This window comes from Pterocles gutturalis, unplaced genomic scaffold (genome assembly GCF_000699245.1).
Source record: "Pterocles gutturalis isolate BGI_N339 unplaced genomic scaffold, ASM69924v1 scaffold16420, whole genome shotgun sequence".
Taxonomy (NCBI): Eukaryota; Metazoa; Chordata; class Aves; order Pterocliformes; family Pteroclidae; genus Pterocles; species Pterocles gutturalis.
Window position 1 is genome coordinate 1 of NW_010146154.1, and position 17,310 is coordinate 17,310.

The 17,310-nt window shown below is 39.9% G+C and overlaps 1 protein-coding gene across 4 annotated transcripts in view; it reads right to left on the reverse strand.

The window, feature by feature from the left end:
* Window positions 1-4,354: 4,354 nt before the first annotated feature.
* Window positions 4,355-17,310, reverse strand: part of ABCG1 (ATP-binding cassette, sub-family G (WHITE), member 1) — a 50,849-nt gene continuing 37,893 nt past the window's right edge. The window contains exons 5-15 of one of the 4 annotated variants that reach the window (XM_010085642.1): window positions 16,114-16,259; window positions 15,292-15,415; window positions 14,105-14,219; window positions 13,342-13,436; window positions 13,205-13,216; window positions 13,003-13,104; window positions 9,505-9,673; window positions 8,647-8,747; window positions 8,022-8,180; window positions 6,507-6,625; window positions 4,355-5,033 (exon numbers count right to left, since the gene is read on the reverse strand). In XM_010085642.1, coding sequence (XP_010083944.1) covers window positions 4,805-5,033; window positions 6,507-6,625; window positions 8,022-8,180; window positions 8,647-8,747; window positions 9,505-9,673; window positions 13,003-13,104; window positions 13,205-13,216; window positions 13,342-13,436; window positions 14,105-14,219; window positions 15,292-15,415; window positions 16,114-16,259 — 1,371 coding nt within the window. In that variant the 3' untranslated portion in view covers window positions 4,355-4,804. The other 3 variants (XM_010085639.1, XM_010085643.1, XM_010085641.1) reach the window with 3 other exon arrangements.

A 17,310-nucleotide genomic window follows, 5' to 3' on the forward strand; every position in this document is an offset into this window, starting at 1 on the left:
TGAACTATTCGCCTACACAGCCACAACATGAGACTGGACCTGAAGCTCAGTGAGCAAAGGCAACATTAAAGAAGGTGCATGAGGCTGCAGAAAGAGTGCATGTCATCTGCACTCTCCTCACCCACAGCTTCTGAGGAGCTGTTTGGAAACTTCACCATTGCACCTCAAGTCTCTCCCTCTGCCCTTTGTTATCGTTCCTGAATACAATTGTCACAGAGCAGGAGACAAAAAGATAAAATAATATTCCAATAAAAGTTAACACTGAAAATTAACTAATTAAGATCCCTTCCTGCTTAGTTTGGAAAGTAAAAATAAATGCTGACATTGTTCAAATGTAAAGCAGCTCTGGACCAGCACTTCTAGTACAGAAAGAAAAAAAAAAAAAAGTTCATTTTTCCTTAACAAAACTATGAAGATAACAAAAGCAGTTACGCAAAGCAACAGTACTTATACAGAAAAATATACACTTATCTCCATGCTTGATTTTTATTCTCCCCTTCCCCTCAAAAGAAGTATTTTGTGACTTGAAAAGATTAATTCAAGATCATTGTAAAGCTGTAAACTCCTACAGACTAATCCAAAGCAAATGGATTTTTCAATATAGTCTCGGAGTCTGTTGAGACAGCGAACATCTCAGCCTTCCTGTGCAACACAGCCCTCACCCAGCAAACCACTTAAGCCTGGACTTTGTTTCTTTTATTCACATATGACAATGCAGATGGAGAGGTTATTAAGATACTTAAGCACTTTGTTGGAACAGGGCTTCAAAGGATCCTATTAGAGTTGAAAACATCCATCTAGTGTTGAGTAAATAGGACAGACAGGACCTCCTTTGTGAAGATCACTGGGCTGGTACCAGTCACTACGCACCACACTGCTTTCTTGAAACAGATGTTTAATGAAACATTCACTTCTGCTGACAACATAGACTTCAACACAAAAGAGTAGATCGAAATGCCAGTCATTGGATAGATCCAGTACTTGGACTCAAGTGTTCATTATCTCCCACTTACATAACCAACTCTCCCTATTATGTATATATATATTCCTCTCCTTTAACTAAAAAAAAGATATCTTGGGCTCCGCATATTAAGGACTGGACAGGATTTCAGCATCAGATATTCTTCTTTTACTCCCTTTCATCCATAAAGATGAATTTTTTTCAATTATTATGTGAGTAGAATCTGCTTTCAAAATCTTTTATTTAATTGTAAATAATAATGACTTAAGTTCTTTTTAAAAATTTTCATAGTTTTTCAGATTATATGCAAGTTTCTGCAAAGAAAAACAACAAAAAACGATTTGAAGCACATGTAGTCTTAACTGATGCACACAGTAACCAAGGCAACATGCACAAAATAAGTCCAAATAAAACAAAGGAGACCACCAGAACACTAAAGTCTTCCTGCAATCCCAACAGAAATCATACATTCAGTCTTCAAGAGACCTTGAAAAAACCTTTAGCCTCTTAATGCAACTTTTAGCCGGACTGTGACTGGTTTGAATGGTAATAATGGGATTGATTTCAACCAGTTAATGGTTATTTATATATGGCTATATAAATTGAGGATTTGAAGTCTTTAGAATCTTGCTGGCCTCATTATTCTTTCATATGAAGCCTCCAGAGCTTCACAACGTGCTTGCTTAACACTACAGCATATGTATGCTCAGTCCATTAACCTGGGAATGTTTTATACTGGCCTGTTAGAATTTATTCCCACATAAACAGAAAAAAGCCAAGTTGAGACTATGTTAAAAATTTTTGCAGTATGTGGAAACGTAACTGGGATGGACTTTAAATACTTCTGTCACACAGTAGTGGCAAAAGAGATATCATTAGTTAATTTTAGAGCTAAGGAGGGAAAGAATGATTATCTCATTTATGTGTAGCACTGAGTTTCAACAGAATTAATTTATTTCTTTACTGGGATACTACAGTCTGAAAGTGTTCCTTAGAACAGTAACTTTCAGCTAAATGTTGCCAGCAGATGGCTGGGAAAAAGCATATCTAACAAAAAAAGAGTGACAAAAAATATTCCAGACCAGGCATTTTCTTAGGAACACCCATGGAGGACCAGACTTTTGGCTGCCATAATACAATACAAAGTTACAGTACAGGAGGACATCGTGCAGACTAAAGAGATAAAATAAGAAATCATACAAAGAGAGGAATAGGCACAGACTGCAAGACAATATCAAAGGAAGTCATACTGCTAAATTGGTCTAAATGGGAGAAGACAGCATCGTTGTTGTGTAAGTTAACAGTGTTGAAATGTCAGCAAAGCTACTTCATTTGGTAAATTGCAAGTGATTTTCAATGTGGTATTTGGTAAATGGCATTGGTAAACACAAAACATGAACCCTGAAGGTATTTAATGCCATGAATGTCATGCTCTTTCATACTTGGCTAGCCTACAGCTGGACCAGCAGGGTGCAACAAAAGCGTAATTTGGCAAAGGCAGTCTCTTCTCTGCTTGCAAACAGCATCTGAACAGCCTGTAATATTCATAAATATTTTGAGAGTCTTGAAATAATCAAGTCACGTTGTGCCAAGGGATTTCAGATTGTGACTTATGTAAAAACTGTTCACAGTTATGAGCATTATTTAGAATAGCCAAAATTCTTAATTTCTCATATCTGGCAGTCATATAGGCCCATACACGCTTGTGATTATGCCTGGAGAACCTGCAGAGCTGTATAAAAGCTCTACTGGCTCCAGGACATTTTGTGAAAAACCAGCAACAAAATTATGCAAAGAAGCTGTGTAAGGATTTATTTTTCTTCTACAGTAAAGGTTGCCCTTGCTTTCATAGGTCAATCTTATCTTCAGGGAAAGTTCAACTAACCTTCCTAAAACACGTGACTTGACTTAAAGTCTTCCAGAACACAGTCTTAATTCAAGCATCCTGAGTTTAACAGATACATGCAGTCTATGTCTGTACTGGTAAATTAAACAGAGCCTGGGCATGGGCCAGGAAAACTGCAAAACAATTGTCTTCAGTGCTAAATGGCAGAGCTGCAGCCCAGCACAGCCAGAGCTTTTCCAGACAACGTCTGGGCTCTGTTTAGAAGTTACTACAGTACAGTAACCATTCCTATTAGCCCCATTTGCCTGAGGACTAAGAGAGCTGGCCCTGACACTATTTAGTTTACTAGTATAGACATAGCCATGGAGCCCTTGAAAAGAAGTCGGTGAATTTTGACCAGCAGATGTGCAAGGTCTCTCTTCATCTACCCTACTATCATGAGCTGCTGAGCTCTTGAATGGTTTGCTGAGATCAAGTTGCTTCCAATCCACAAGACTTCAGCATCCTGATAGGAACAATGCATTTACAGAATTTGTGGGTCTGACTCGGAGGTCTGTGACATTAAGGTAAACACACAGTAATGGCAGAAGGTAGTGGAATTTGCATGGGAGTTCAGCAAGGTGTCCAACATTGAGTACGGGCCCCACAATTTCATTTTGGGTTGAAAATGCAAACCCATGAAAATCAGTGACAAAATTCCCATTCCACTTGGACCTGGAACTCCCCCGTCAAGTTTAGAAAAGTGAGATATGCAAAACAAATGCATGCTTCTTTTAATGGTTTCATTGGTCTTTAGATCAATTAGCTATTAATTCCCATATTGTGCATGTAGACTTCGGGATGAGAACAAAACTGCTTGGCATAATTAGACCTGCAGTATTATATGGTCATTTGCATATTTTGAGGAGAGTCCTGCATGTAGCGTGTTGCAGATTTAACAAACACTGCCATATGAGGCAGTCACGAGTGTTCTAACACAATACCCTAAGGTTTGAGCTGTAGATAACTCTTGCATTCCATCAGGCTTTAACAATTGCTCAGGGTTTAGGGATAGATTCTGCTTTCACAATTTAAGAAAAAATGAGCCTTGTAGTGCTTTGATTTTTTAGTTTGCAGGAGGTAGATCAAACAGATAATGAATAGAGTTCGTATCTTAAATATCAAATATTGAGGACTTAAAAGACACTGCAAAACAATGTTTTTTCATTCAGCAACAGCTTGAACATGTCTGACTGCCTGTGCTATCTATTGTTCCTTCCAAATACAGACCACAGGCTTAGTACAGGCTCAGAATCTGCCTTTTCCTCCTATCATTACAATTTTCAGATATGAGACCAGCTCAACAAGTAAAGCACCAGAATTCTAAATTTAGACAGAAACAAAAATAACGACTTGAATCGCTTTAGGTTTGTTTTAAAAAAGTATCCATATTAAAAAGTTATCTTTACCTTATTAATGAATACATTTACAGACTTATGGCCAGAAGGGGTAATTCTGTGGAAAAGAATTGCAAAATAATACATAGAAAACTGCAAAGATGAAACTCCGAATTTAAAAAGATGAGAGAATCCTATTTTCTTTGCATTTCCCATTTTGCATCTCATTACCTTGTCAACTATAGACAACATTATACTATTCTGGCTACCAGGACTAGTATTACCTTATCACGAAACTGTTTTTCATATGGAAAGTTCCTGCAGCCAGGTTTTTTATTACAGTTACACTGCCTTGGTATTGGTATTCTGCAGTGTAAAATTCCCTTCCATTTCTTCTTCCTAGTTAAAGCTAGAAAGTGTAATGAAAACATGACCCAACCCAACTGGACTGATTGGCTTAACACTATATGTCCACTATCCCGTTGTGGTTCTCTATGGGCTAGGTCATAACAGCATCTAGCTGGGCACTGGAGACTGGCCGGCCACAGTGAGACAATCTCAAGTGCCCTCTATCGCATTTCTAAAGATCTTCCTACTGCATTGTTTTAGCCATTTTTTTCTTTACCTCTCTGCTCGGATTTTGTATCTGAGAACAAAATAGGCAATTAGGCGCAGAGAGAAGAAGAAAATTCCAAGAACAATGAAGTCCAGGTAAAGTTTGGCATTTTCTACATCCAGTTCTCTCAGAATAGCCTCTGATTTTTGAAAATGGCAAGTATCATCTTTGTCACAATGCAGATCTTCTCGATCCAGTCCATAGATAGAGAGAATAACTCCTTCGAACCCGTATCTGGAAAGAAGAAGGATGGATTACAAGGAAAAGTCCTGATGATCTGTTTAGAAGTACTCCACTAGCAATACAACCACTATGTGAGCTCAGCTCAAAACACTCATTCTGACACATGAGTCTCGGGCCAAGTTCTATCCCTGATACAATCAAGCAAATGACATGCCACTGGCATTTTACATAAAATTGAACAAAGATAGAAGTTTTGCCTTTAACTGCTTCCAGTTAATGTACAGTCCAATTTCTCCAAAGTAAAATGTTTAAATACAAAGCAGACTACTTTCAGCTCATATGCAGAAATTCCCCTTTTAAAAGTGGCATCATTAATTTCATTTTCTGAAACGGAGCAACATGGATACAATTACGGTTTGAAATCAGAAATATATGAAAACTGGCATCAGTTTAGAACATCTCTTTCCTTCCATTTGCTATAGTTTCACTAACAATACACAGTTCCCATGGCTCCCCTGACACTGGGTGCACTTAGGATTTGACTTTGTAAGGAGATATACCATCATCAATCCCACCTGTATGGTAGCTCCTGCTGGCTTCAGGAGACCCCACATGGGCTAGACAATGGTTTAAGGCCTCCTCTTGAATTCTAGCTACTAATTGAGGGGGTGTGGTGTCCTAATCTTTGATAGGTCTCTGTGTAAGACCTCATTTGCCAAACAAGGATATTTTAGCTTGGGCTTTCTCAGTAATAGTGCAGCTTGGGCAGGGTGGGGAAAAGGAGGGTGGGAAGATCCACTTCACCTAATTTCAGCTATAAACATTTAAGTGTCTAGTCTCAACTATCCCTCTATGCCAGCCTCCAGAGATTTCCTGATGGCAATCATCCCATTGTAAGATAGCCGTCTCGGACAGTGACAGCGACAGATGCAGGCTATAAGGTGCCTATGGTTCTTAAAACACCAGTTCAGATTAGAGATGACACAAATCCCATGCCTCTTGTGGCAGTGCTATGGCAAAACTTAAGAAAAGGTCTTAACCCAACAAGTCTACTGGGGATAGAACAGTGATTTATACAGCACTTTCTTCCAAATGAGGTGCTGGCACCAATTTCTCAGTTGGGCATACTGTCCCTATTATTTCAGAAATCCACCACTGCATAATCCAGGGAGATTTGCATACTGTGCAATCCCACTGAATTCAATTCAAGGGGACTGACATGGACTTGCAGCCGATAATCTGTACTGAATGTTTCTATTTATTTTGCATCATATACAACATAAAATGCAGTGAGATAATCATAGAATCATGGAATAGTCTGGGTTGGAAGGGACCTTAAAGATCATCTAGTTCCAAACCCCCTGTCATGGGGGGTATACCATCATGTGCTATACATCATATGCACGTCTATAATCTCAAAGAATGTGCTGTGAACAGTCTCTTTGGCACCCAAAAAAACCAAACAAGCAAAGGCAAACAAACAGCATTTCCAGGATGGGAGGTTAATGGCCTCCCTAGCGGTACCTGACATAGGAAATGTAGGACATCCACTGGAGGTATGTTGGGATGGTATCAAAGCTGACAAAAAACCCAGAGAACAGCAACACTGGGATGGCAGTAACTGGGCCCACAAAAGTGGCCACCTGTGAAGAGAAGGAATAGAGTGTCTCTTGTCAGACAGCCAGAGGGAAAAAAAAAATTAACGTGCTCTTTCATCTGATGTCCTGACCTCCAGTGAGGAAATCAGTCTTGAAAAGAGCAGACTTACAGCAAATCCTCTGTTCTGTGTCAAATTCAAATAGGCAGTGCAAACTCTTACTCTTTAGGCAGTGGGGAGCAATTCAAGTCCTTCTTATAAAGCTACTCCTCAAAATTATCACAGTTCCAAATACCAGGAAATTACTGAACTCCTTGGACAAGGTTTCTTGTAAGCGGGAGGTGAGATGCTGTTAAAGGAGGAGAAGGAGTCCCTCTCGGCTTCCTAAACCCTTCTACTAGTTGATGATGCTGCTGTGCTGGGATTTGTCCTCCAAATGACTTGGACCCACCAAGAAGTTTACAGAGCAAGATGGGCACTGTGATTCCCTTGCTACTCTGGGTATGAGACTCCTCTTCCTAAATATTATCCTTTCTCATTCATTCCCCACTGAGGACACACAGGTCTCCCTCCTCATTAACCCCACAGGAACAGTAGGTTCAACCGTTCCTAAATTGTGGTCAAGAGGACAAGGAACATCTCCAGCTGGGCAGCTTTGGTGGGAAAGATAGATCTTGGCCCAGCTCCAGGTCATCCTGTCTACATCCCATCCAGGGCAAAGGGCCATACAGGTATCTCTGGGTAAAGCAGAAGCACAGGGATCTCACAATACAGCTATTCTGGTCTCAGCAGCGTGGCACAGAGAGGGAATCAAGCCTTCAACTGCAGAAATCTTGATAGCACCAATGCATATTAATGTCAATACCATCTGCTATCACAAGCACCACAAAGCAATTCTGCTGTGGAATGGTCACCTCAGCACACCTCCTGCCAGGAAGCAGAATGGAGTTACAAGGCCAGCTTCCAGTGTGACAGTCATGCCAACAGCTGCGCCAGTCCCTCCCTCCACAGAGGTTTAGTTTCTGGGCAAGTTTTTTCCTACGTCGCCTCCTGCAACATTTTGTATCTGTATGGAAGAACCCTCTCCTGAGCTGCTGATCCTCGTGGCCTACCTCCACTTCGCAGATGCACAGAAATTGTTCAGTCCTGCAGTTTCTAAAACCTGCTCAGCCTGGGATTAAGAGTAAGTGACAACCCACTAAAAGCAGGGGCAGGCAGAGCCCCATTTGGATGGGGAAGGAACTTCAGAGCCTCACATCCAATGCTTGTACATGCTGTTTGAGTTGATGCTAATGGGAAGCATCAAACAGCTATATCAGACCAAGACAACTTTTTGCCTGTCATCTCTCAACAAACGTCTTGGGGACACAGCAGCAGTCACAGTAAGCAGTCAGTGTTATGGGACAGCAGGGTTCCTGTGAGACCACAAAACACTTCAGTACCTGGAGAGATGTAGAGGCTGCACCTATGAGAAGACCCAGTGACTGAGCCACCAGAGATGTCATGGTTCCCAAGGCTGAGAAGAGGACAAATCGGAGTGCATCAGAGGGCTGTGAAGTCATCCAGTACACAATGCTGCAGTAAGCCACAGGAAACATGATCTGCAAGGAGATACACTTGGAGTTAGTCCATTAAAGCCAAACATTTAATGTTACTCTGAAAAAGATAAAAACATAGGGAGTTCTAGTTAATCCACAGGTCTCAGCCTTTCCATTACATGACAGGCATGGCTGGGAAGAATAAATACATCTGCCACAGACTGTGGTATATATCTTACCACCTGGGCATTATAAAACAGATCCGACTCACACCCCTTGACAATTCCCCTTCTGCAAAAAACCAGATGGTCATCTGTTTATTCAAAAAAATTGGGTCAGGTCTTGGCTTTTGTGAAGTCCTGCTGTTTAATCTTAGGGTGCTTCTGATTTGGACCTGAAGCTTCAGCACACACATACGGACAGTTTCTCCACTATTCAGACAGATAAAATACCAGTACTGATCTTCTTGGCAAGTGGACTTGCCATGAGCTTAAATGTTTCTTGTGTTATTGAAGAGTAGAGCATATACCTGAAAAGGAACATCAGCCATGGTTTTGGCGAGATAGTAGGCTTTCAGGCTGTACCAGTAGTTCAGATGCTCTCTAAGAAACACTCCCATCTCAAGAGGAACTGCAGAGAACACAAATTAGTAAATTAGGTTGTCAGTGAGCAACATTCTTGCACATGGTAACATAGTTTATCCATGTCTAATCCTGAACTGCTGCAGTCCCACAGTGGGACTGGAACTCTGAGGCCTTTGACAGACCAAAAATAGTTTCAATGACTTGCAACGAAATGTAACAAGTCAACCATGAGAGTTGCTTACTGTCTAGGATATGTACCAGTCTACTCAGACTACGTGAACCTCCTTCAAAGTGGCTTTTTGAAATAAAAATGGTGTTAAAGAATCTGGTTATTCCTTTTGGTCCAACAGAAAATCCAAAGTAACAGCGCTCCCAGAGGAAGTATGGAACAGTCCGTACTGCAAGAGTTTGCTTCTGACACCACATGAATATGCTGATCTCATGCAGAAGTAATGACTAGAGAAATTATTACAGCTTCGCTACAACCAACCACAAGCTCATGACACAGTTGAGATGCACTGGCACCTGAGGAAAAGGGGAAATTCCTGTCCAGGATTGTAACAGTGAACTACCGGGCTTGAGAAGCACTGGCAAAACTGGGGAGAGAGAGGTGCCACTGAACAAGCCTATCTCCGTTTGCCTCTACACAGCAGTTCAGTGAGTGCAAGATTAACCCCCACACCTATCTAAGAAGTAGAAGCACAAGTCAAATGCTCTGCTGTACAAAAGAGATACACTACACCACCATCCCAGCTTACGGCAATCTCCCCGTCCATTGGTTTAACAGTATGACTGGTACTCACATGTAAGGACAGTTGGCATAAGCGCAGCAAACATAAGAAACAACATGGAAAAAAATAGGAAGCCGGAGTTGCTGAGGACTTTCTTCGCTTCATTGCCAATGCCTAAGTAGAGCAAGCCGATGAGCAGTCCAATACCAATGTGTGAGGTGATACGCAAGTGTGTCAGGACCTACAAGCAATGAACAAGTAGTATTTCTGATCAGAAAGTCTGAGCTCAAAAATAAGAGCAATATTACTGAAATCAGATATACAGATTGCAGAAAAGGAGTACTTATGTCCAGAAGAACTTATACAGAAATGTTCATTTCCTCCTGGCAAACTGGGCTTCAGCTAAGGAAAACTTACAGTAACGAGCTTCCCAGTGTGAATCAGACATGCCTATTACAGTACAGAAAATGTCTTCCTGTAAACAAAGGCAGAAACTGCGAATGCTGCAACCTGAAATCTTACTGTCAGACAATGTCATGGAACCATTGGCCCTCACTGAAATACTAGGGCCTGAGCAGTGAGTCCCTGAACCAAAGTTGACCTCTAGATGAACCTCACAACCTAACAATATATCTGATATGTGTAATATTGATCACATATGCAATGTACTACTTATTAATATATGCCAATTTATAAAAGTTTTGTTGTAATGCTTATAGAGCTTTGCTGTAACGCTTGCTGTGTAAGATTAGTCAGCAGAAAGATACTAATTATGTAACAGTAGCCAAAAGTAAGTACAGCTGTGCCCTATTGCCACAGATGGCAAAGGAATATGGGAAGTTGTGACAAGCTTTGTTGAGAGATACATAATCAAGATTAGTAGATTCTTTTGTTCTTGTTGTCTCCCCTCTCCTGCCCTGGCCAGACTCAAGATGGAAGTTAACAAGGAGAAAACCACACCAGATGTTTTTCGTAGTTTAAGAAATAAAGTTGTTTATTCAACTGTATAAAAGCAGGGAAGGTTTGCAGGGAAATTTGGAAGCCTTATCTATACAGTGGACACTCTGTATAGAGATCTTCCAATTGCTGGGAAGGGTTCTTCAAATCCTCGCTGCACCCGGGGTCCCCAGTGACTGCGGATCTGGATGATGGTAACGTACTATTAGGGCAAGTGGTGATGTATCTTTCTTAATCACTATCGCTAACTCTATGTAGTAATGATTAGGTGCATTACTTTATTTTATGCTTGCTATAGTAGTTCACTTATTATTTTGCTGCTTTACCTTATATTGCTTTAATTAATTTTCACTGTATTATTTTCCTCATCATTTCATCACTTCTAACATAAGTAAAAATAAGTTTACTTTTTTTTTTAATCTGGTGCCTGTGTCCTTTGTACTAACCCTGTCAATTGGCAAAATATTCATTCATCAGGAGAAGCAGACTTTCTCTCTCGCTAAAAGATACATTTCCCAGAGCAGAAGGGAGGCAAAAAAGGTATTTCAGGCTTGTGTAGATGAAACTAACTTAATCAGGCATAAACTAGCCTTTTGTGCCTTCCCTGCAATACAGTATTCCTACAAGAGCTATGGAAGAACAAAAGAAATAAAATGCGGAACAACTGCAAGCCTTTACAGTTGAGCAGGAAAAAAATCTTATAAACAACACTGTTCTTGCATCTACATATCAGAAAACAAGTTACATTTTCCCCTTGGTGGAGACGAGTTGAGGACTGTATGTATGATCCATGGTTAGTGCCTGCACACCTCTGAGATATGCTCTCCATGTGTACCAGAGACATTCTGATCGGTTAGTTGAGCAACACGCAGAATGTGAAGATGTACACCTTGGATTACAACAGCCCACCCACACGAGCATGTCAATTTATTTTTGACCAAATATTTGGTACTAGACAGATGTGCAAACTATTTCAGATTACAGGAAGGCAAAATTCAACAACTTAACTAATCATTGAATGACAAATTCACTATAATGTAAAACAGCAAGGTAGAAGAACAAGGTATGACAAAGAAATGTGCTGGCAAAACAACAAATAGGCATAATATAGATGGTCTGGATGTAAGAAGACACTTCCTAACCTCTAGAAAGGTATGGTTCTGCCATATGTTCCCAACCAAAGTAGCGGGAAAACAGCTGACAGCTTTTACTATGGCACTCAATACAGTGTTTCCCTTTCTGAAAGGGAAGGAATACTGTGGTTATGTGACAGGAGAGGCCTGGACACAATGGTCCAGTAAGCTTCTTCCAGACCTGTAGTTCTGTGTGGACATGTCTACACTGCACACAGTAGTATCCTAAAAAGACACCTCCCTGGATGCAGGGTAAGAGCAGAGTAGTGAAGCTCAGCTTACCCTGTCACAAAAGTAACTCACTCACGCCTGGCTCCTTGTGGCTTAACTGCTTTTGGTTTCCAAACTACCTCATCTCAATCCACCATGTGTATGCCAGTGTGGCTATATTGTCTGGTGTTCCCCTTTTCTAAGGACAAGTATGTCAAACTAGTGCATATATTAATGTATACATTGTCTTTATTCCCTCTCATGTAAAGCACTGAAAACCTTCCAAACTGCAGAAGCAGCAGCAGAAAAACCACACTCAGATTTACCAAATTGCAAATTTTGCAAACTTGCCACTGAGAAAAGCACTCAGCCAACCAGTACTAATTACACTGTACGTGGGTGAGTCCCATGGACGGGTGTGCACCTACGGTCGGTTGGCCCAGCTGAGGAAGCTCATCTGCTTAACTCATGCCTGCTAATGAAGGGACAATCCTACATACAGGGCATTTCAAAGCAGGAGGATCAATCAGACAATGTAAATACCCCTAATCTCTTAAATTCACCAACAACTCCGCTACTTAGAGGTAAGAAAAACTTTGTCAAGTGAAAAAAAAAAAAAGCCCCACTACATTTTGATAATGCCAACTAGGCACCCAAAACATTTAATCAACTTACATGAAAACTGCAGGGTTTGGGATTTTGAAGAGGGTTGGGGTTTTTTTAAGAAAAAAGGTGAAAGAAATGTTTTTAACTTGGGAATGACGAGTTTCATTATGATACTTACTTCATCTTGATTAAATGTATGAAAACAGAAACGTTTCATTTTCAGAGAAGCAAAATTTGTATTTATTAATTTTCTGTTTCACAGGGAAAAACAAAGACTTTAAGTATTAACCTTACGTCACACTGAAATTCTTATCTCTGCCACCCTGAATCTTCTGGGAAAACTAATTTTGTGACACACCAGTACAACCTCCCACTCATCTTTCAGTAGGATAAGTAACTGCATAAGGGACCTGCCAGCACAGACAGGATTTAGGCTTTAGGTTTTTAGACTGGATGCTTCTGAGTTCCTCTGAAGAAAGCTGTTGTTCACAATGAAGATGGCACAGTTAACAGCAAGACTGAAAGATCAGTCTCTTTCGTCTGAAATTCTGTGACAATCTTCATGCACAGGCTGTCGGACAGGACCTTTAAGGCATATTACACTACCTCGTAACCAGCTAAATAGACTTTTCAGCTACAAAAGTTATTATAAACACAGTCTTACCGAATCCCTCATGATGGTAAGAAAAGTTCTTTTGAAGAGGATACAGAACTGGGTTAGGCAGCTGGCGGAGAAGCTGTGGCAGCCTTCTGTGGAGGAGGAATCCTGCAGAAACACATAAAAGAATAAACTTCTTTCTTTGCAGTATTTTACTTAGTTTTCATTCACAAAACCCCACTCTCATCAGCTGAATGTGCCCAGAAACCTTCTCCATTGACTGAGGATTTAAATTCGCTTCCTCCCCCTCCAACCTCAAGCCACGCCCATTAGTTGTGATACACAAAATACCTCTTCAGAAGGCCGGTGCCAGAGGAAGGGATTCAACTCATTCTCACCACCAACATCTCTCTTGTAGTCTGTGTCACATATCCTCTCTCGTACTGCCCTTACCAGTCGGCCGTTTTGGTCTCCATATTCACCAGATGCTACTTCCATAACTACACAAACCAGAAGGTAAGTTACTGGTTTACCCTGCTGACTAGTTACAAGCCTTGATTTTGTTGTACTGACAGAAACAGGGGTTTTGCCTAAAACAGGCTCTAAAATACCACATCCAAATTAATATGTACACACACATGATTTAAACATATATTTCTATAAATCTTCAGAGAGTTCTCCTCATCCTGGAAGTTAAATGAACCATTTTAGAGGAAAGGGATTGTCTTAGCAATCCAAAATTACAAAAGTCTATTTTTGTGGTCCTTACTGCTACTTTGGAATTAAGAAACAACAACGAAAAAACCCTCAATGCTATTAGCTGTACAATACCACAGCGGGATTGTTCAAGATAAAAAACCAGAATACTGGAGCCACTTTGAAAAGCCAGTAAGATTAATTACTACAAAGCAGTAAATAATATGTTTTACCTTTCATTTCCTGAACCTGGACTTCCACCAGAGAGAAATATTCACTAAATTTTACCACTAGATGGCATTCAAATTACTTAGAAAAAATTTGAATAATTTTATTTTGAATTTTGGTACATATATGTACACATGCACATTACATGTACACAACTGTAAAACACACCATGGTCCCCATTACCCTGAAGGTGCTAATCAAATACAAAATAAATTATATAAACTATTCAAATATTCAAACTTACCAAAATCTGCTGGATTGTGGTAGGTTGGGCAATTCAAACCCAAATCTCTCAAGTAAGGGACAAGGTTTAATACCTTCCCACGGTAAATGCATTGACCTTGACTTAAAACATAGAGCTGAAAAACAAAGTAAAGTGAAGAAAAATTTTAAAAAAAGGAAAAAGAAAACTGTGGAATAGTAGCAAGGTATTTGAACCAGCTATCAGTATGACAACAATCCATGAACCTAATGACCTCTTGTTGTCCCTCTAGGAAGAACACCTTGGGAAGATTTGTCACCACTTGGAACTACCTTTGAATGGAATTACAACTAATGGAAAATGAAATGCTTAAGGTTTGAATTCTGCAAATATTCCCTTCAGGACTTAAAGCACATTAATGCAGAAACAGACTCATTCCAGCCTTAGACACATAATGAAAATAGGCAAGAAACTGTACAGCCGAGCCACCTGATTTCCAGACATGATGGAAGATGAGGCTGGTGAATGTAGGAAGAGGAGCAGAGGTAGGAGACGTAGAACAGCACAACAAGGGGAAACAGCCTGATTATTCTGACTTTTAGCCACACTATTGACTTTAAATAAACCTCCTTGCCAGACTGGCAATCTGCAAGATCTTGTTCACCTATGGTGTAGTAGGTTTTCTCTTAGCTCCCACAGGTCTAATTTAAATTTCCTAACAAGATTAAAGTAAATTTAAATCTAACCTAAACATGCATGGCCCATATTTTGTTGTCAGGTTGAAGAAAAGATCTCCAACTGACTTAATTTTAACGATTATTATTTCACATGAATAAACTCTTCTGAATTTACACCTGTGTAGCTAGGATGAGAATGTGTAATAGCAACATTGCAGACATTGGCACTAAAGCTCTCTTGCTCTTACATTACTCTAACTTACTGACAGCCCTGTGCCCAGGAGCAGTGGTGGCTGAAGGTATGAAAATTGCAACTGTGATAATAATGATTTCACAAACACATCAGCCAGTTTCTTTAAAAATATCACATGTAAAAAAATAGGCAGAGAAGAATTAAAAAACATAATCAAAAAGTATATTTTGCTCTTATTTATTTAATTTTTTTATTTGAAACCATAGACCAGAATTATTCATGTTTTTACTTAAAGAATGTATCCTCAAAAGTATAACCTACCTAAATCACACATAAAGAAAAGAGTTTGAAAATAATACCTGATCGAACAACTCAAACAGTTTAGCACTGGGCTGGTGAATCGTGCAGATGATGGACCTGCCACCCTGGGCTAAAGCCTTCATCAGGGAGACAACCTGAAAACATGACGCGCTATCCAAGCCACTGAACAAAAGGAAAGAAGCAGTTTGTTATCCACAGGTCCATAGGCACCACTCAAAGCTAGCACACATATTTTTTACTTTGGTCTCTCACCATTATCCTTTTATAAATTTTCTGTGTAGCAGTTTAATTTATCATATGCCAACCTTATGCTTGTATTTCTCCATCAGTCTTTTAATTAAGTTGGAAACATGCCTGAGAATGAAAAGTAAGAGTTTTCTCAAAGATGCCTTAAGGGATTTCTATATTTTAGGACTGCAGATTTAAATGCTCCCAACTTTAATGAATAGATACATATTCATAGCTCTCCTGGCCTCCTCCTAGACTGATTACAGAATTTAACTCTAAATATGCTACATTCACTATTAAAAGTTACACTTCAAAATGCTTATATTCAAGCCATTTTTGCTTGAAAAAGTAATCTCATGCCACAATCTGAAAATAATTTCCTCTCTCTCTTCCTTCCTGTTTCAGTCTGTATCTACTTTAAAATTATTTATAGCCTCATGTGCCATCAGTTACAGCAGTGACCCAAGGCACTTAGTACCCAAATGAAATTATTTCTTGGGGCCTTATTCAGTACTTACAGGCAACAAAAACTGAGCCTTTTCCAAGGACTTAGAGGTGAATAACCTCTCTGAAGCACTGTTCTACTATATGAAGCAATATTGGTCTATCTTTAATTTTTGGCTTTGAAGTACCTGGTTGGTTCATCAAAAAACATGACAGGAGGATTGTTCACCAGCTCCAAAGCAATGGCAAGACGTTTTCTCTGGCCTCCAGAAAGACTCCCAGTCCTTGTATTGGCACAAGTCAGCAAACCAAGGGCTGTCAGTATTTCCTTTACCTAGAGGAAACACAACAATGCATCATTTTAATTTGTTAGCACAAAAGAAAAGCCCCTTTACTGATTTTCCTGGAGAACATAAAATAGCTCATGATTTTGTTTCACCATTCAGACACCAAAGCCTTTTTCCATCTAATGTAGCAAAGGTGGATCTTAAACATTTATTAGATTCAGTGGGGCTTATAACAGCCTACCATTTGCTGTTTTGACCCAAATCCTACTTTTTGTCTTACATGACCTGTCTCAGTATGGAAGCCTTGCCTGTGAAAATGGAGTGGCAATCAGTTCTTCTATAGCACCCCTTGAATATTGTACCAATATCAAAAAAGCTTTGCAGCATGTGAAGAGTTATTACGCAGTAAAACCAAGAAGTTTCTTTCAATAGAACATTCAGGGACTGGAGAACTGTATAACAAAAATCAGTGGTTTCTACAGAGCAATGATCTGCTCTTATCTGTTCTTCACAGTCTACTCTTTAATGTACAGTCATTGGCTTTAAATGTTTTTGTTCTTCTCAGAGCCAATTCAGTTGTAACAGGTACTCTCAGATGTTTGGGATTTCTTCAAGGCACAGCCTCAGGAAGGGCACAGCTTGTCCCAGGGTCTTTGGGGCAAGAGGAGAACAATCCCAGCTGCTACGAATTTTTCTGTTTCAGTGATTGTAGATCTGGCCTGGCAGTCCTATATGAGGAAAATAGCTCTCTGGCATCGATAAAAACATGGACATAAGAATGAGTGAATCCGAGCTACGTTGCTCATGCAATTAAAACATCTACCACTTAAAAGGTAGAAAGAAAGCCCAGACATTTCATACTTTACTGAAGTACAGGAAAAGAAGCCATCATTTTTTAAAGTAATAGTTGCTTGGATGGAAGGAGTTTTCCAGAAAGGGTGACTAACGTGGTACAAATTGGTTAGACAAACGAAGGCCTGACCCTTCAGTTGTCCTGACTTTGATTTCCAGGAGCTACCTCTCTCAGTGAAAGGGGGAGAAAAAAGAACAAAACTCACTGATCCTCATTCTCAGAGAGAAGAACCCAACTACCTCTTT